This window comes from Diabrotica virgifera, chromosome 7, assembly GCF_917563875.1.
Source record: "Diabrotica virgifera virgifera chromosome 7, PGI_DIABVI_V3a".
Taxonomy (NCBI): domain Eukaryota; kingdom Metazoa; phylum Arthropoda; class Insecta; order Coleoptera; family Chrysomelidae; genus Diabrotica; species Diabrotica virgifera.
In genome coordinates, this window is record NC_065449.1 from 244,315,140 (window position 1) to 244,335,050 (window position 19,911).

A 19,911-nucleotide genomic window follows, 5' to 3' on the forward strand; every position below is an offset into this window, starting at 1 on the left:
TTACGACTAGTGGCAATCGATTTAGCGTATAAAAATACTATGAAAAAGGCTACAAGCTTGCTATAGATAGCGCATTATTTCGAGCTTTTCGACGAATAAACAATTATTTTGTTATTAACAAGAATGAGGAAGTTAAAAATGACCTTAAAACGGATGGTTCATATAGGATGGTTCAATAGATCATCATCATTATCTTTCTATTCTTGCCGGAACATAACAATGTCACACTGATATCGGTTCTAGATCACGGGGAATATAATATGGCAACGGTTGAAATACTGCGATAACAAGCAGGACATAGCTCAGAGTCATAACAGATTTGCTTATTGGACATGAATATGTAGGTACTAGTCGTGAGGCACCTGCATACAATGGAGATTTAAGGATACTTAATCTCATGGAAACTTAATTTGCAGATTCTCTAGTAGAGGAACTGAACAGTCTACCATCGTGGCTGCGAGACATTAGATCGCAGACGGCATTCGAAAGAATGCATTAATCAAAATTTCTATATCTAGTGTTTTTTCTAATTCCAACATACCATCTCCTGCATAATATCTATCTACAAAGCCTATACTTCAGTATACAGGATGTTTGGTAGGTCGATGGAAATTTTTTAAGGGATAATAGGGGGACGCCATTTGCAAAATTGTTTGCTAATAATGTATCGCTCAAACTCTTAAGGTTTCCGAAATAAAGTTAAATTTGTCAATATTCGACAACCGTCTATTTCACGTTTAAAAATTATCTAGGCGTACTACCTCCCTGTCTTACGAATGGAGTAAAAATGTAAACCTACAACACTGACTCTTCGCATACAATTTCCATCAGCTATCGTCATTCTCCGAACGCATAACAAACAAAAAACAATCTACCTACTATGCTAACAAACAATCTACCTGCTATGAAGTGGTTTATTTTGGTTTATAAACATGGTTATTGTATGCGTATGAAAGGTGCGTTTTACTGTTTTGACATCCGAATTGTGTTTGAGGTTGCATTAACAACGAAGGGTTTTTGCAATCTGAGCAAGTAATACGTAAGGTATTTTGTATGTCAGGGAAGTATCTCGCTTAGATAATTATTTTTAAAAATAAAATAGGCGAGCAGCCTTATTTTCGAATATTGACTTTAACTTTATTTCGGAAACCTTAACAGTTTAAGCGATACATTATTAACAAAAAATTTTGCAAATGGCGTCCCCTATTATCCCTTAAAAATTTCCATCGACCTACCAAACACCCTGTATATCACTTCATATCCTGTCCTACCTCAGATTCATGAAAACACAACAATCAATATAACTAAAAGCACTTACTTGCACTTTCTGATCCATGAACATCAGGACAGGCTTGGTAGCTCAAAAGCAGTTTGCTTTCCTCTATGCAGGTGTCGATACTGGAGACTGGATACCTGCACTCGCCATGGCCTCTATTGTAGGTAAATGTAAAGGGACCTCTGAATGGACAGGGAATTGGTACTGCGTTCTCCCTGAACATCGAGTACAAGAGGGCATCGCCAGTGATTAGGCCACAGAGAGTTGGAAGTACTTCACGACTGTGACAGTAAGCTAAAAAATCAAAATAATCATGTGATTTTCATATATCCTTATACACCCGGCTTTCAGAAAAATGTGGATTTAAAAAAAATATTATTTCACTAAAAATTGACAATTATATTTTTGAAGTAAAAATTAAGTTAGGTATATGTTAAGTTAGCATGGGTTAAAAGCCACTGTGGAATAACTGGAAATGAAATGGTAGATGAATTGGCTAAAAACGCGGTGACACAAGGAGTGTTAACTCATTATCTTTGTACGCCAAGAGATATTGAATCAGATTTATTCAGAACTTAAGAAAGAATGGAAAGAAAGGTATCTTGATGAGAACATAAATACAGGAAACCACTACATATCAATCAGAAACTATATAACAGATAAACCTTGGTTTTCTAAAATGGAGTCGACAAAAGATATGACAAGAACCGTATTTCAAATTTCAAATTTCAAATTTATTCAGAAATATTTGTGTACAACATTTTACATTTAAATCTTATATTATTATTAGTATCGACTGACTCAGCACCATGCCTAGGCAAGAGTTGCCTGTTTTGCACTGTACTATGTCAATCGAAACTGTATAAATTGTACATAAAAGTAGTATTAAGGTTGGAACTAAGAAGTAACATACCTAACTATCGAAGAGATAATGCAACAGAACAAGACGGACGGTAAACCTCTCTAGCTGCTGAATACTTTGTTAATTATAATACCAATATACTCCCAAATTCTATTCTGTTTATGCTGTCGTTCATACATTAAGACATTGCGTCCAAAAATAATTGTAAGTGGGTTTTTAGATAGGTTTTTATGTATTTTTTAAATTTAAATAATTTAGGTTCTTGTTTGATATGTATAGGAATTATGTTATAAAATTTAGGTCCAAAGAACATTAGGGATCTTTGTGTTACTGATTTTTTGAACTGCTGAATACTAATATCCATATTTGTTACTGATCGAGTTAATCGGTTGCTTTGAAATTTAAATTTTTTTGAGTTTATATAAACATTTAAAACACAGTTGTAGATGTAGAGGGATTTAACACTAAATATCTCGGATTCATCATATAATTTTTTTGTTGGATGCAGTTTTCTTTTTTTAAAAATTATTTTTAATAGAGTATTTTGAACTGTTTCTAAAATGTTTTGTTAAACGCGCCACCCCATGCTACAATACAATATCTTAAGACTGATTCTGCAAGCGAGTTATAAACCATGATTAATTTTTTCCTGGGTAGAATATCTCTTAAGATATAAAATTTATGCATTAGAGCCCTTATTCGTTTACTGACATGAGTGATATGGTCTGACCAACGTAAATGTTGATCTATGAAGACACCTAAATACTTTATAGAGAAAACTTTTTCTATTGAAGAACAGTCACAATTTTGTCCTTGACATTTTACGTTATGCAATTTTATATGAAAATTTGTAGGTTGGTCAACAATTGTTGGGCTAAAGGCGATATATTTTGTTTTATTAATATTTAAAGTCAGTTTGTTAAATTTTAGCCATAAGTTTAGCTGTTTTAGGTTCATTTCAGAGCTGGTTTTAACCTCCTCCCATGTTTTCCCCATAAATAATATTGCTGTGTCATCGGCATAACAAACAATGTGGCCGTTGAAACTATTAATTCTTGTGATATTGTTCAGATAAATATTAAATAAAAGTGGTCCTAATACTGTTCCTTGTGGTACTCCGAATTTTATTGTAGTTTCAGAACTTAATTCTGGGCCAATTTTTACTCGTTGAACTCTTTCCGACAAATAATCTGCTATTAGATTTAGTGCAATTCCCCTAACCCCATAATTACTTAGTTTATCTAAGAGAATTTTATGAGAGACCGTGTCAAACGCCTTAGCTAAATCAAGGAAAACTACTACGCATTTCAATGATTCATCCACAGCTCCTATCACTTTCTCCAGTAGGTCAACTACAGCCCTTTCTGTACTTGATTTTTTTACAAAACCAAATTGCTTATCTGAAATAACCTTATTTATATGAAAAAATTCAAGCAACCTTTCTTTTAGGGCCATTTCAAATATTTTAGCAAAATTATTTATTAAAGAAATGGGCCTATAGTTGTTCAGTTTACTCGAATTTTCGGATTTAAAAATGGGGGTGACTGTAGATTCTTTCCATTGTAGTGGTATTTTACCACTTTGAAAACACAAATTTATAATATGAGTTAAAGGCTGTGAGATTAGATCATGGATATTTTTTATTGTTTTAGCATACAATTTATCTGGTCCAGGTGCACAGTTATTTTTTAACTTTGATATTAGTATTGTTACTTCATTTTTAGTTACTGGTTTTAAGAATAAGCTAGATTCAACCTTATCATTAGCAATAAAATTATCAGGTATACTTGTCACCGGTATTCTATTTGCCATATCAGCACCAATATTAGAAAAGAAATTATTAAACATATCTGCTTTTTCTTTGTTATTACTTACAGTTATATTGTCATTAACAATTGATATGTGTTCAATGTTTTTAGATTTTTGATTCCGACCAGAGATATCATTTATAATATTCCACATTTTTTTTGTGTTTCCACCAGCTTCATGAATTTTATTTTGATAAAAGTCATTCTTGGTTTTTTTTAGTAGACTATTAAGTTTGTTTCTATAATTTTTATATTCAGCATTAAGTGCTGGTGAAAATTGTTTTAATAATTTCTTTTTAAGAAAATCTCGTCGTTTGATTGACGATACCAGCCCCACCGTTATCCAGGGTTTTATTTTTGATATTTTTTTATTCATACTTTTTACCTCCGTAGAGGTTTGTATGTAATTATTTAAGTTATTTATAAATGTATCATATGCAACTTGAGAATCTATTTTGTTTATATAAATATCATTCCACTGTTCATTTTTTAGAAGCTGTTGTAGTTTTCCGATATTAAGGTTTTTAATTATGACTGGAGATTCAGGTGTAGGGTTTTTTTTAGTTAGATTATTTACCAAAACGGCTGGAGTGAAGTGATCAGTCATGTCAGTGTGAAAAACGAACGGATCAAAACTAATTTGCTGTTTTAGATTAGCTTGTGTTTTTATAAATATATGATCAATGATTGATTTTGTATTTATTGTTACTCTCGTTGGCTTGTTTATATAGGAAACAAAACCATTAGAATTTAATATATTCAAATAACTGTTTGTATAAACTTCATCTCTTTTTTTTAAATCAATACTAATATCACCTGCAAATATTTCAATATTTTGTTTTTGTATTGTTCCAACATATTCACCCAAATCCCCTAAAAATTGTTTAATATCTGTTGATGGAAGCCTATAAAAAGCCGTGATACCTATTTTGCAAATTGTATTAGATAATTTTTTACTAGAAAATGTAACCCTTAAAAATTTACTTTCATTGATGGGTAATATATTTACCGAGGCACCTAAATTATTCCTAATATAAACAACAACACCATCACATTTATTAGCTAATGATTCATTATAATGAATAGTAAAACCTGGTATTATATAGTTACTAAGATCAGTTATTTCTCTAGTTTCTGACAAAATTATAACATCGAACATGTTTTTGGACATTTCAATGTACACTAGAAGTTCCTGAAAATTTTTTTGTATACTTCTGATATTAAAGTGAACGATGCCCAAAGAGTATCTATCGCCGTCAGTCCTGTTCTGCATGCTATCCTCAAAATTGTTAAACACCATTGTGTTTATCTCATCATTATCTAAATTATCCAAATAATCAATCATCATTCAGATTTCTACATCTGAACTTCCGAAATAACAAAAAGAGAATAAAAGAAAAATTATCTTACAAGTGCTAAACTGGTTACTGCAATTATGTAGTACGTGAGAGAAAAATATATAAAATAAAATCAACACAAAAGCAGTTAATACTGAACAGATAGAACACTTCATTCTGGTTCATATTTTGTAGAAATAAGTAGATAAGAACAAAAAAATATATATAAAAATATAAAAAGAAATAAAAAAAAATAAATTACCACAACCTAATTGAATCAAAATAAACACCTGAGGTATGCAGAATGAGATTTAACCACTGTCTTACACCATCATATTTATTTAAACTTAATATAGCTGATAGCCCACAATGTATTTGTGGTCAGTTGGGCAATCTACAACACAAAATTTTGACCTGTTCTCTTATCTCTAATAAAGTTAATATGTTTTTAAATCAACTGTATTCTTTGACTGATGTCCACCATCCCATTAATTTCAATTATTTATTAACATTAGAAAATAATGAGTTGGTATACCGACTATTGTATTTTAAACATATTTTAGATATTAAACTTAAATTATAATTGTAAAATATAGAGTAAGTATTTCTTGTAAATTGTTATATGTTAAAAGAAAAAAGAGAAGAAAAAAAATATAAATTTAAAAAAAAAAAAGAAAGAAAAATTTTTAAAAAATATATACAAAAAAATATAAAAAAAATAATAGAAAAAAAAATATATAATAATTAAAAAAATATAATAAAAAAATATGTAGATAAAAACGAATGACGAACTTGGACAGTCCATAGTAAAAAGCTTTCGAATTAAGTAGAGGGCTAAAGAAGAATGTTGCAGTTTTTGCTGTGGAACTCTGAGAACATCATTTAGAAAAAAAAAATAAAAAAAATATATTATAAAAAATTATTAAAAAAAAATACATTATTTATTAGTAGAATTGTTTATTAGAGATTAATATTAGTATTAGTTTTAGGATAAGATACGAAAAAATGACTAATAAAAACAATAGTAAAATTGGCGAATGGATTTAGTGTCCAATAGTCATATAAACCCAAACAAACAACAAGTTAGGTATATATTATAAGTCATCATTTAATCTGCGCTTGTCCACTGCTGGACATAGATCTCCCTCATAATTTTTCATGTTTCGATATTGTGTCTCTTGCATCCAATTCCTATGATAACGTTTTAGATCATGCGTCCAACATATTGGTGGACAACCTCTGCTTCGTGAGGCACCATATCTTGGTCTCAATTCCAGTATCCGATTTGTCCATCTGTTATCTGCCATTCGAGCCACGTGACCTGCCCAGTTCCATTTCAGTGTTGCTATTCTCTATCCCTGATTTCTCTATCAACTTCTTCTCTCCAACTTTTTCTAGGCCTTCCTGGTCTGCGCCTTCCTCTTGGTTGCCATTCGAGGATTTGTCTTGGTATTCTATTCTCCGGCATTCTCCTTACGTGTCCGTACCAGCTGAGTTGTTTCGTCCTGATGTCGTCAACAATAGTATGTGTAACCCCCATGATTTCTCAGATTCTGTCGTTTGTTATTCTGTCGCGTCTAGATATTCCCGCCGAACGGCGCCAGAAGTCCATTTCTGTTGCTCTAAGCATTTTCTCTGTTCTGTATTTTAGGGGCCAAACTTCGCATCCATATATGTTGTGATACTTTTTATTATAGTGTTATTTATCTTCTTTTATTTTCCTTAGAAATAATTTTATCCCACAGTACGCTGTTCAGTAAGGATATGTCTTGAAAAGATAAATGACACTGATGCGTAGTGTGTGGGGTAGAGTATGATGCAGAAAACTGCGTTTTTGCATGCAGTCAATTCAGGTGTGAAAATAAATAATAATAATATCGTATGGCATTTTTGCCGGGGAGATCCTTTCGGATAGTTCCAGCGCCAATTACATCTTTAACCCTGTTTCAAGTAACTAGTGTCGATGTACACTAGCCCAGGGGGACCGACGGCTTAACGTACTCTCCGAGGCACGGTGAGACGGCTCGTGTCATTATTGGAAATGAAAATGGTTTGTCTTTGGCAGGGATCGAACCCACGTCTACTGGCGTATGAGGCCAGCGTTTATGCCGTTACCCACGGCCGCTCAGGTGTGAAAATGACGACGTGGTATAAAAAAATAGGAAGGATCACACCAGAAAACAAAATAGAGAAAACCATAATAGCTAGCAAACAATACTATAACATAACTGTCAGGACTGCCAACGAAATTATAAAAAAGAAATAGAGCCAGTAAAGAGCCTAGATCTATTTTATAAAAAGAAACTATAAGGAGACTATAATATTTTTGAATTCAGTAACAACTTTTACAAAATTTTCGAAAAATTTCTCCATTTAAACAATCTAAAAACTTGAAACTCATTTTTCAGATTAAACGTCAACACTCTGAACAATCCTTATATGATGAACTAACTTTCGGAATAATAAGACTTAGAGAACTATAATAATAAAAGTTTGGCCTAAGTTTGGTAAGTTTTAATACTCTCTGAAATAAAATCAATTGTATTATTTCATAATTCGATGTAGTAGAGAAGATTTCACATTTATGAAATTATGATTTCACAGATGCAGTGTTTTGCAAGTTCTTGATGGAACTTTAAATGATAGTGTGAGACATTCAATCTTTTATTTATTTTATATACACTTCTTCTTTCAGAGATTAGGTAAACTCAGAACATATTGCTGAATATTACCCTATATGGAGCTGAAGTATGGCCAATGACAACAACAATACGAAATAAAATACGAACAGTTAAATTGAACTTTATGAGAAGGTGTCTACAAATTACCAGAGAGGATAGAATAAGAACAGAGGAAATATGAAACAAAATAGAAGTAGAATGCTCAATTACAAAAAAGTTGGACAGATCCGTGAAATAGTACTTGCATGTAGATACAAAGAATGCCAGAACACAGATGGCCGAAAAGAATATTGAACTGGGACTCACCGAGCAGAAGACGTAGAGCTGGTAACACAGAAACTTTTAATTTTGAATACTTATAAGTTTTTTCTTTACTTATAGGCTATTGATTATGTATTTTAGAAAAGAACTACAACGTTAACGGATTTTTTTGTTTCATATAGTCAATGGACCTCTAAATATGAATAAACCGCGGAGTGCTACCATTTAAAGGGGTGCGTTTTCGAGAAAGGGGTGAATTAGTCCCTAGGCACAGGGCGTATTAAGGTGAGTTCTGTGCACTTTTGGTACAAACACGTATACAGGAAAATTGTATCAGGTTAAATTTACTATCGAAATATCATATTTTAAAGTCAAAAATATTTTTTTACAAAAATATATTCAAAAGAGAAGCAAGAAAAAACACGAAACGGGGATATAGGTGTAGGCACTTCTTCAGCGAGAAATAACTTCCATCCTTCCTCTTTAAAACTGTGTTTAGTAGAAATCTCTAGGATTTACAGTTACTGAAATAGGATTTTTCAAAGTTTGCCACTCACAGCGATTTTGGCTCATTTTCCTTGTTACTTCGCAGACATTGTTTTGTAACTTTTTTCTACGCAGCTTGAGGTATATGCAATGATACATTTAATATTAAGAAAAGTCAACTACCCTTAAAATTGTCTACTGTGGAAGCCTCTACGACTATTTTTTAGCAAGATATGGTTTTTTAAAAGTTTTATATTTTTAATGATTTTTGATATATTTTACGATTATTTTTAAATTTCTCATTATAACTTCTTTTATTGTATATTTAGATATATACATTGTGCAACGAAAAAGAAAGCTTATTTTCTTTACTTTAAAATAGTGTATTGCAAAAAATTCTATAACTAGTTTTAAACAAGATTTTGCTTTTTCAAAGTGTGACATATACACATGCAATAGGTCCGACTAAGTTGGAACCATATGGAAAACTGTTTTATTATTAATTTTATGAAAATAATTATTCTTCATAAAAGGCTTCGCATAGTCTAAAACCTAAGATGCAATCATCAGATATAAAATTTTATCAATAGTATACGAGGTATGTTAAAAAATATGAATTTCGCTCAAGAGTAAAGTACTTTTATATTTCACAATATCGAAAAGTGTTAAGAAAAATTATTTGGAATTAAATATTATATTATAATATGCAATTATATGCTTATAATTGAAAAAAAAAATAAAAAAATTTAAATTTTTTTTCAAACTAGGGATATCCTTATATATCCTACGGATAGCTTGTTTAAAAACAGTCCTAGAATTTTGGTGCAATACACCATTTTAAAGTAAATAAAATAAACTTTCTTTCATTCCACAATGTATATACCTAAATGTACAAGAAAAAAAGTGATAATGAGAAATTTAAAAAATTATCACTAGTAATACCACTAGAGGTCAAATTATTTCCGGAAATTTTTTTGAGATCATGAATATTTTGAAAATTTCCCGAGTCGCAGACGAGGAAAATTTTCTAAAAATATTCATGATCAAAAAAAATTTCCGGATATTAATTTGACTTCGCGTGGTATTCGGTAAGAAAATTCCACACCAAATTTGCATTTGAAAATCCAAAGCTGCATGAACAGATTAATAGCGCGCCATAGCTTTGTCAGCAATTATTTAGGCTTTCAAATTCGTAATTTCTACTCATTGTAGTTGCATGGGAATACCATTTCAAGATAGAAAATAGTATATTCTTCAATTTTACATAAGTTTTGAGTAACTACAAGTGATAGAAAATTATTTTTTGGCGTTTTATTTTAAATTATGTAAACAAATAAAAACCAGTCTGTCAAAAATGTTCTGTTATTGTAAACGTCAAAAAATTTCCACTATAATTCGCTGTTGGGTACCCCACGAGCAAAAAATTTCCGATAAAATACCTCCGTTGCCATGGTGATCTGTCAAAATAACGTATTTTGATTGGTTCAAAATTACAGGTGTGGAATTTTTACTAGTAATACCACTAGAGGTCAAATTATTTCCGGAAATTTTTTTGAGATCATGAATATTTTAAAAATTTCCCGAGTCGCAGACGAGGGAAATTTTCTAAAAATATTCATGATCAAAAAAAAATTTCCGGATATTAATTTGACTTCGCGTGGTATTCGGTAAGAAAATTCCACACCAAATTTGCATTTGAAAATCCAAAGCTGCAGGAACAGATTAATAGCGCGCCATAGCTTTGTCAGCAATTATTTAGGCTTTCAAATTCGTAATTTCTACTCATTGTAGTTGCATGGGAATACCATTTCAAGATAGAAAATAGTATATTCTTGAATTTTACATAAGTTTTGAGTAACTACAAGTGATAGAAAATTATTTTTTGGCGTTTTATTTTAAATTATGTAAACAAATAAAAACCAGTCTGTCAAAAATGTTCTGTTATTGTAAACGTCAAAAAATTTCCACTATAATTCGCTGTTGGGTACCCCACGAGCAAAAAATTTCCGATAAAATACCTCCGTTGCCATGGTGATCTGTCAAAATAACGTATTTTGATTGGTTCAAAATTACAGGTGTGGAATTTTCATAAAAATATCAAAAATCATTAAAAGTATAACTTGCTTGAAAATGCATAACTTGCTTAAAAATAGTCGTACATCCTTATACAATAGACCATTTTAAAGGTAATTGACTTCTCTTTCTACTAAAAATGCCATTGCATATACATAGAAATGCGTAGAAAAAAGTTACACAACAATGCTTGCGAAATAATGCGGAAAATGGCCCAAAAATGCTGTGAGCGGCGAACTTTGAAAAATCCTATTTCAGAAACTATAAATCCTAGAGACTTTTACTAAACCCCATTTTAAAGAGGAAGGTTGAAAGTTATTCTTTGCTGAAGCAATGACTATACCTCTATCAATGTGGAAAAAAGTTATGGGGCAAAAAAACAAAATTGTTTTCTTTCGTGTTTTTTTCTTGTTTTTCTTTTGAATATATTTTTGTAAAGAAAAATATTTTTGACTTTAAAATGTAATATTTCGATAGCAAATTTAACCTGGAATAATTTTCCTGTAGACGTGTTTGTACCACAAGTGCATAGAACTCACCCTAGTTGTCACCTGTGCCCAGGGACTAATTCACCTCTTTCTCAAAAACGCACCCACTCAAATGGTAGCACTCCGCGGTTTTTTTAAATTTAGAGGTCAATTGACCATATGAGACAATAAAATCCCGTTAACGTTGTAGTTCCTTTTAGCTCTATTATTTTAAACATAATCAATAGCCTATTATGGGATTTATTTATCTTTTACTTTATGGGATTCAACAATGTGAAAAAAATGTAATCGCTTTGTTAGGTCTAAAAATGTCAATACTGATAAAGCACTGTTGTTGGATTATAATTAAAATCATAGTAATTTGGCATGTTCTATTTCTACGTACACAATAGTAATCATACAATCATAAAATGTCCACAGTAATAATTATTGGCAACGTTACATATAATTACTAATGCCGCACACAAGGCTTCAATGCGTTTAACCGTTTAATAAATTAACCAATTGTACTAAAATATTAAATAAGATAAATAAGCTATACTCACTTTCTTTGTATTGCAGAACGTTTATGTGCTTTTCATGAATAACTACACATCGATAACAAGTCTTTTTCCTAAAATTATTAAGTGTTACGATTATTATTATCAATTACCTACATTTTATTAATACAATGTAAGGAATAATATAAATACAAATGCATGAAATGCTTAGATTATTGGGATAATATTGCAGAATATCGATATCTGTTCAGTGCAGTAGTAGTCCATTCTTTCACGGTTTTTGCTCTAAATTTTAACCGCTTGGATTGACATGAAATTTGGCATACGCATAGCTTACATGTCAAAGAAAAAAAGTGATATTGTGCCGATGTGTGCTTTTGCCCTGGGGGTGACTTTCACCCCCTCTTGGGGGTGAAAAAATGTAAGTCCAAAATAAGTCCGGAAATGGATAAACTGACTAATTTTAAGTAATTTTTGTTATATAGAGCTTTTTCGCCAAGTCAACACTTTTCGAGTTATTTGCGAGTGAATATGTTCATTTTTCATCAAAATAACTACATTTTTAGACGGTTTTTCGCAAATAACTCAAAAAGTAAGTATTTTGACGAAAAAAACGTTCTTAGCAAAAATATAGCCTGTAAAAAGGTAAAAAAATGGTATACGCGTTAGACCTCTGGACCTCGAAAAACCAGAGTTATAGCCAATGAAAAATAGATTCATATTCACCAAATTTCAAATAGAATACTTCGAAGTGAAATATCCAAAAAATTAAGCACTTTTTGGGGAAAACCTGTTATAAGTTTTTTAAAGCGTTTAAAAAAAGCTTTATTTCTGTTTTTATAAAAAGTTTCTAGCAGTAAATTTAAGCAAGTTACGCTCAAAATAAAGTTGGTCCCTTTTGTTTTGGCAAAAAAAAATCGGGAAGACCACCGCCTAATTAGCAACTTAAATGAAATTAATCGTTACTTGTCCACAAATTATTTTACTTATGTTCTGTTTATATGATCTCTAAGTTTCATCGATTCAAAGTGCTTATTTTGGAAAAAAATTGGTTTTAAAGTCAAATTTTTAAAAAATTTAATTTTGAAAAATATCCTTTTTTTCAAAATAACTTAAAAATTGTTAGAGATACCAAAAATCTCGAAAAACAAAAAAAGTCAGCATTGCTTTTATGAATATCATGTATTTTTTGTTTTTCTGTTAGACAAAAATTGATTAAGATTTGCTGTTTCTAAATTTGCATACATTCGTGATCAGTGACTCGTTCAACCTCTTTTAACTACAGCCCTTTCAAAAATAAGGACTTTGAACCGATGAAACTTACAGATCATATAAACAATACATACACGAGTCAAGAAATTTGTGAAGTCGTAACGATTAAGTTTATTTGAGATACTATTTAGGGGATAATTTTCCCGATTTTTTTACCAAAAAAAAGGGACCAACTTTATTTTGAGCGTAACTTGTTTACTTTTGATGCTAGAAATTGTTTTTAAACAAAAATGAAGCTTTTTTAAACACTTTAAATAAGTTGTAATGAGTTTTCCCCGAAATGTTAATTTTTGGTAATTCCACGTCAAAATATTCCATTTGGAATTTGACGAATATGAACCTATTTTTAATTAGCTATAACTCTGCTTCTACTAGGTATAGAAACGTGATATATACATCATTTTTTAAAAACTTTTACAGGCTATATTTTTGCTATGAATGTTTTTTCGACAAAATATTTACTATTTGAGTTATTTGCAAAAAACCGTCTAAAATCGTGGTTATTTTGTTGAAAAAATGAACATATTCACTGGCAAATAACTCGAAAAGTATTGACTTAGTGAAAAAACTCTATAAACCAAAAGTTACTTAAAATTAGTCAGTTTATCAATTTCCGGACTTACTTTGGACGAATACTTTTTCACCCCCAAGAGGGGGTGAAAACCACCCCCGGGGCAAAAGCACATATCGGCACAATATCACTATTTTTCTTTGACTTGTCAGCTATGTGTATGAAAAATTTCATGTCAATCCAAGAGGTTCTTTAAAATTTAGAGGTTTTGCAATATTTTACCGTTAAAGAACGTACTATAGTGTATTATTTTAAAAATTCGTTAGTGTTGGTCCATAAGGAAATAGTGTTTATTTCTAATTAATATATGTATTATATTTTTGTGTAATAGAACTAAGTTGTTGGACTATCTGAAAAAATAGATTATTATTAATTTGTGAGATGTGTAGGTTAGTATATTTTACTTAAAAATATTTATAATTCTAATGCGAGTATATACAGTTTTAGGAGGATTCTTTATTCTAGAAATATCACCAATAGTTTAAAATTTAAATTTTTCTTACGCTTTTAATAAAATTTTTACCTATTTTGGTTTAATTTTATAAATATTTATTTACTAATAATAAAATTATTTTCTATTACTTCCATTTAGCGCGCCTGTGAGTATATTGTCACAATATTGATCTGAAATCATGTCAAATATTGCCAATGTTGCCAAAGTTTCCCAGAACTTTCGAAAAAGGATGTGATACTATCTCCCGAAGTTATATTGATGACGCGCTAATGCGGTTTCTCAAGGCTTATCTTCATATTTTATGGTATTTTACGTTGTTATCTGATCTTCTGTTTTTCCTAAAATGTAAGAAATCTTGGTTTTCCAAATGTTTTACCCTGTATATTTTACAATTATAAGATTATATGTTTTCGTTGAAGGGATTTTCAGTTGCCAATAATATTTGGAGTAGAATTCGTGAGATTTCTGGAATATTTTTCATCCTAAGAAAATATTTTTCATGCCTTCCAATTTAGAAATTTCATCATCATCATCATTCTCTTGTAGACATTTCACCATAAGTTTCTACCTTGGGTCATACCAATATCACTCCCCTTTACCGGTATATCCTCCTGCCTAAGGGCAGGATCTCCCCCAGGTCTTCTTTGGTCATATATCTTACTCCGCATGACAGGGTCCAGGTATTGCATCATTCGTGTTTTGACGATTTCCATTATTTTCATTCTTTTATTAACTGCTATTCTCATTACTTCAGTGTTTGTTACATACTCGGTCTATGACATCTTCAGGATTCTTGTACATATCCATAGTTCGAATGCTTCTAGCTTTTTAGTAGTCATCACGTTAAGGATACGATACATACTTCCATTCCGTAGAACAGAGTCCAGAAAATATAGTCGAACTCTCAAGTTTAATTTCAGTTCTCTTATATAAAGCACCTTTCTCATTTTATCGAAGTTTGTTCGGGCTTGTTCTATTCGAAATTTGATTTCGTTGGAGTAATCGTCTGTGTTATTAATTATTGGGCCAAGATAGTTGTAGCTGTCTACTTGTTCTAAAGTAAACCCCCTAAACTTTCCCTAATACATATACTCAATTTTAATTTTATCCCTTTTTGTCACTCCACTCATCCGTCTAAGCATTCTCATTTCCGCCAAATGCATTTGTTGTTCTCCTCTCCTTTAACTGGCCAACATTCAGTAATTAAATACCAAATAATCCAGGAAATATAAAAAATCGTAAAATATATAGAGTAATTCGTTTGAAAGAAAAAAGGTCTCTATATTATGATAAAAACGGAGGACTTGACAACAACGCAAACACCCTAGAAAGATCGATCAATTATTGTAAAATAAATTTCTTAATTGTAATCATAGGACTTCTGATATAATTTAAGCGTTTCATTCATATTTGCCTCGAATTACATAATTATGATGTTTTTTTTTTTATTGAAAAATGTATGTACTTACTCATCCAGTATCAAAAATTTGTCTCCCTCTGAACCTACACATCTTCCTTTGCTACTCAGTCTTGGTCCTTCAATCAATATAGATTGTCTTACTCCAGACTGGAACCACGTGCCCTCCCATCTTTCGGGAAAGTAGCATGTTCCTTGAAAAATAAAACATAAAACAAATATTCAAAATTTAGTATATAATTTTGTCATAGAAAGAAATACTGACACTTAAACGCTGCGAGTGACATGGTTAGTCCAGATATGCTGTTAGTACATTCTTTCACGGTTTTTGCTGTAAATTTTAAAGAACCGCTTGGATTGAGATGAAATTTGGCATACGCATAGCTAACATGTTCAAGAAAAAAGTGATATGGTGCCGATGTGTGCTTTTGCCCTGGGGGTGACTTTCACCCCATCTCGGCGGTGAAAAAATATATGTGCAAGATAAGTCCCGAAATAGATAAACTGGCTAATTTTAAGCAACTTTTGTTCTATAGAGTTTTTTCACCAAATAAATACTTTTCGAGTTATTTGCAAGTGAATATGTTCATTTTTCAACAAAATATCCACGTTTTTAGACTGTTTTTCCCAAATAACTCAAAACATAAGCATTTTGTCGAAAAAAATATTCTAAGCAAAACTATAGCCTATAAAAAAGTGAAAAAACGGTGTATATATTAGGTCTCTATACCTAGCCAAAGCAAAGTTATAGCTAATGAAAAATAGGTTCATATTCGAAAAATTCCAAATAGAATAATTCAATGTGAAATATCCAAATAAAGAAGCATTCTTGGGGAAAACACATTACAACTTTTTTAAAGTGTTTAAAAAAAGCTTATTTCTGTTTTTATAAAAAAAATTTCTAGCATCAAATGTAAGCAAGTTACGCTCAAAATAAAGTTGGTCCCTTTTGTTTTGGCAAAAAAAAATCAGGAAGATCACTCCCCAATTAGCAACTTAAATAATGTAATTAATCGTTACCGCTTCACAAGTTACTTTCCTTATATTTTTGGAAAAATTTGGTTTTAAAGTAAAATTTTTAAAAATTTTAATTTTGAAAAAAATAATTTTTTTCAAAATAACTTAAAAATTGTTAGAGATACCAAAAATCTTAAACAATAAAAAAAGTCGGCTTTACTTTTATGAATATTTTGTATTTTTTTGTTTTTCTGTAAGACAAAAATTGGTTAAGATTGGGTGTTTTTAAATTTGCATACACTCGTGATAAGTGATTCGTTCAAGCCCTTTTAACTACAGCTCTTTAAAAAATAAGGACTTTGAACCGATGAAACTTACAGATCATATGATCAATACATACCTACGCGAGTAAAAAACTTGTGAAGTGGTAACAATTAAGTTCATTTGAAATGCTAATTAGGGGGTGATTTTCCCGATTTCTTACCAAAAAAGGGACCAACTTTATTTTGAGCGTAACTTGTTTACTTTTGATGCGAAAAAATTTTTTTAAAAAACAAAATTAAGCATTTTTTAAACACTTTAAAAACAGTTAAAATGAGTTTTTCCCAAAAAAGTGCTTTGTTATTTGGTTATGGCACGTTAAAATATTCGATTTAGAATTTGGCGAATATGAACCTATTTTTCATTAACTATAACTCTGCTTCTACTAGGTATAGTGACCTAATATATACGCCATGCTTTTCACTTTTTTACGTGCTATATTTTTGATAAGAATTTTTTTTCGACCAATTACTTACTTTTTGAGTTATTTGCGAAAAACCGTCTGGAAACGTGGTTATTTTGTAGAAAAATTAACATATTCACTCGCAAATAACTCGAAAAGTATTAACTTGGTGAAAAAACTTTATAAAACAAAAGTTGCTTAGAATTAGTCATTTTATCCATTTCCGGACTTATTTCGAACACATATTTTTCACCCCCAAAAGGGGGTGAAAGGACAAAAGCACACATCGGCACAATATCACTTTTTTTCTTTGACTTGTTAGCTATGTGTATGCCAAATTTCATGTCAATCCAAGCGGTTCTTTAAAATTTAGAGGTTTTGCAATATTTTACCTTTAAGGAACGTACTAAGTAACGTTTATTTTATTTTATTTAAATAACCTACTTCTGACTCCAATTTAACGTTTATTTATTTAACCGTACAAATATATGTCTTAGGCTAACTCGTAAAATCTTTGTAATATCCCCTATAAGGCTTCTAACTAATTAAGAATTCAAAGGAGTCAAAGAAGCCATCAGAAGTCAAAAACTAAAATAAATGGAATTTAAATGTCACTTTAAACAGATAATAAACAACAAAATACTCGACAACATCATACAAGTATACAATGTACCAACAGTCGAAGAAAGATGGGATAACATAAAGAGCGATATCATGAATACTTCTTCTCTAAGTGCCATCTCAACGACGAAGGTTGGCAATCACCATGGCTATTTTGACCTTTGAGGCAGCTGCTCTGAACAGTTGCCTTGAGCTGCAATCAAACCATTCTCTCAGGTTCTTCATCCACGAAACGGGTCTCCTTCCTACGCTTCTCCTACCCTCTATTTTTCCTTGAATTATGAGTTTTAAGATGTTATATCTTTCGCCTCTCATCACATGTCCATCATCGATACAGCAAAGCAAAATCAAACAGTCACTCAATATAAAAAATAAGCGTGGATGACATTTAAAAAAGTTGAAATGATGGAGGAAAGGAGACAACTTAAATAGAAATAACCCGAGAATAAACGAAAGCATCATCTAATTCGACGAAAAATCAGTCGTGGTCACGGTTCTTAGACATTACTACGGTTGCCTAAATCGACTAACCAATGAACATTAAGGGTGAGATTACGTCACGAGAGTTTACTGTCATTTGAATCGTAATATGATTTTTTTCGAATCCTGAGAAAACCAAGTATTTTAGAAAAATTTAAACGCAGGATGCAAGATTACATTATTACCGAGGGCGGAAAGCCCCTTAGAATAAACAAGCAGATTCTATTGAATGAAATATTTGAAATTAAATATCACACTTCTCTTTTATATTCAGCCCTGTAACTTATTAAAATAAACATTATAGAAATTTTAACTATTTAGAATGGGAAATAAGCCACAATATTATTAAAAAATGATTTTTATTAACGTTTCGACGCCCAAATCGGGTGCCGTTGTCAAAATACAAAATACTATTTTTTAAAATCATTTTTTAATAATATTGTGGCTTATTTCCCATTCTAAATAGTTAAAATTGTAAAAATGCCACAAGAAAATAGCTTCAGAACAACATTATAGAAATTTTCAGGGACTTTCAGTCCTCGATAATAATGTAGTCTTTCATTCTGAGTTTAAATTTTTCAAAAATATTTATTAGTTTTCTCAGGATTCGAAAAAAATGAATACAATTAAAACACATTGAGAATTTTGACATGCGTCAAAGTTTTGCATTAACTCAATGTAAAATTCTGAACTGTTGAATTCCAGCTTCCCTAATAATTATTTTACATCAAAAGACATTAGAAACTATTTGAAGAGGATTGAAATCTGTATTGGAAATAACTGTTAAAATTGGTCTACGTAATTAAACATATTCCAAAATTTTGTAAAAATGTAATACATTTTAGTTTTCAGCCCAAACTTAGGCCACACACAATGCAATAATGTTCACATTTTTGAACTGTCAATATTTTTATTTTATCATCTATTGTTTAAAAACAATACAGTTGATAAGATACCCTCAGTTGCGGAGAAAGGATTAATAATAAAAAATTTTTTATTCAGCCAATGGTGTGAGCACTTTCAGTTAAATAGTAACGTGTGGCCTTACTTTTACACGCATACCTATTGTGGCAAATGTATCATATTTTTCAAAATTTTGGAATGCATTTAAATCGTAGAACAATTTTAACTTTTGATTTTAATACAGATTTTAATTCTCTACAAGTATTCTCTCATGACTTTTGATGTAGAATAATTAGGGAAGCAGGAATTCAACAATTCAGAACTTTACATTGAGTTTCCTATGGCCCTTTTTACGATTCGCCACCCGGTATAAGATAAAATGTGTACTATTTGTCTTATTATTTCATAATAACACAAATAATACACATATATAGTATTTTTACTACAAAAGCGATATTACGTAGGTCAAAATTTTTGACGTAAGAGAACTGTCAAAATATTAGAATGTGACTTTTCATTATTGCCATCTGTGATTGCCATGTTTATAATAAACATGGCAATAATGAAAAGTCACATACTAGTGTTTTGACAGTTCTCTTACGTCAAAAATTTTGACCTACGTAATATCGCTTTTGTAGTAAAAATACTATATACACAATAACACACATTCAATGATCGAAAATCATTTAAAAATATGGGAATGTAAACTCTTGTGACGTAAAGTCAAAAATATAAGTCTC

The 19,911-nt window shown here is 30.8% G+C and overlaps 1 protein-coding gene across 1 annotated transcript in view; it reads right to left on the bottom strand.

The window, feature by feature from the left end:
* The window catches only part of LOC114329455 (uncharacterized), a 126,595-nt gene that overhangs the window by 22,732 nt on the left and 83,952 nt on the right, over positions 1–19,911 (bottom strand). The window contains exons 3-5 of the mRNA XM_028278570.2: positions 15,539–15,680; positions 11,818–11,885; positions 1,319–1,570 (exon numbers count right to left, since the gene is read on the bottom strand). Coding sequence (XP_028134371.1) covers positions 1,319–1,570; positions 11,818–11,885; positions 15,539–15,680 — 462 coding nt within the window. The remainder of the gene's footprint in view (positions 1–1,318; positions 1,571–11,817; positions 11,886–15,538; positions 15,681–19,911) is intronic.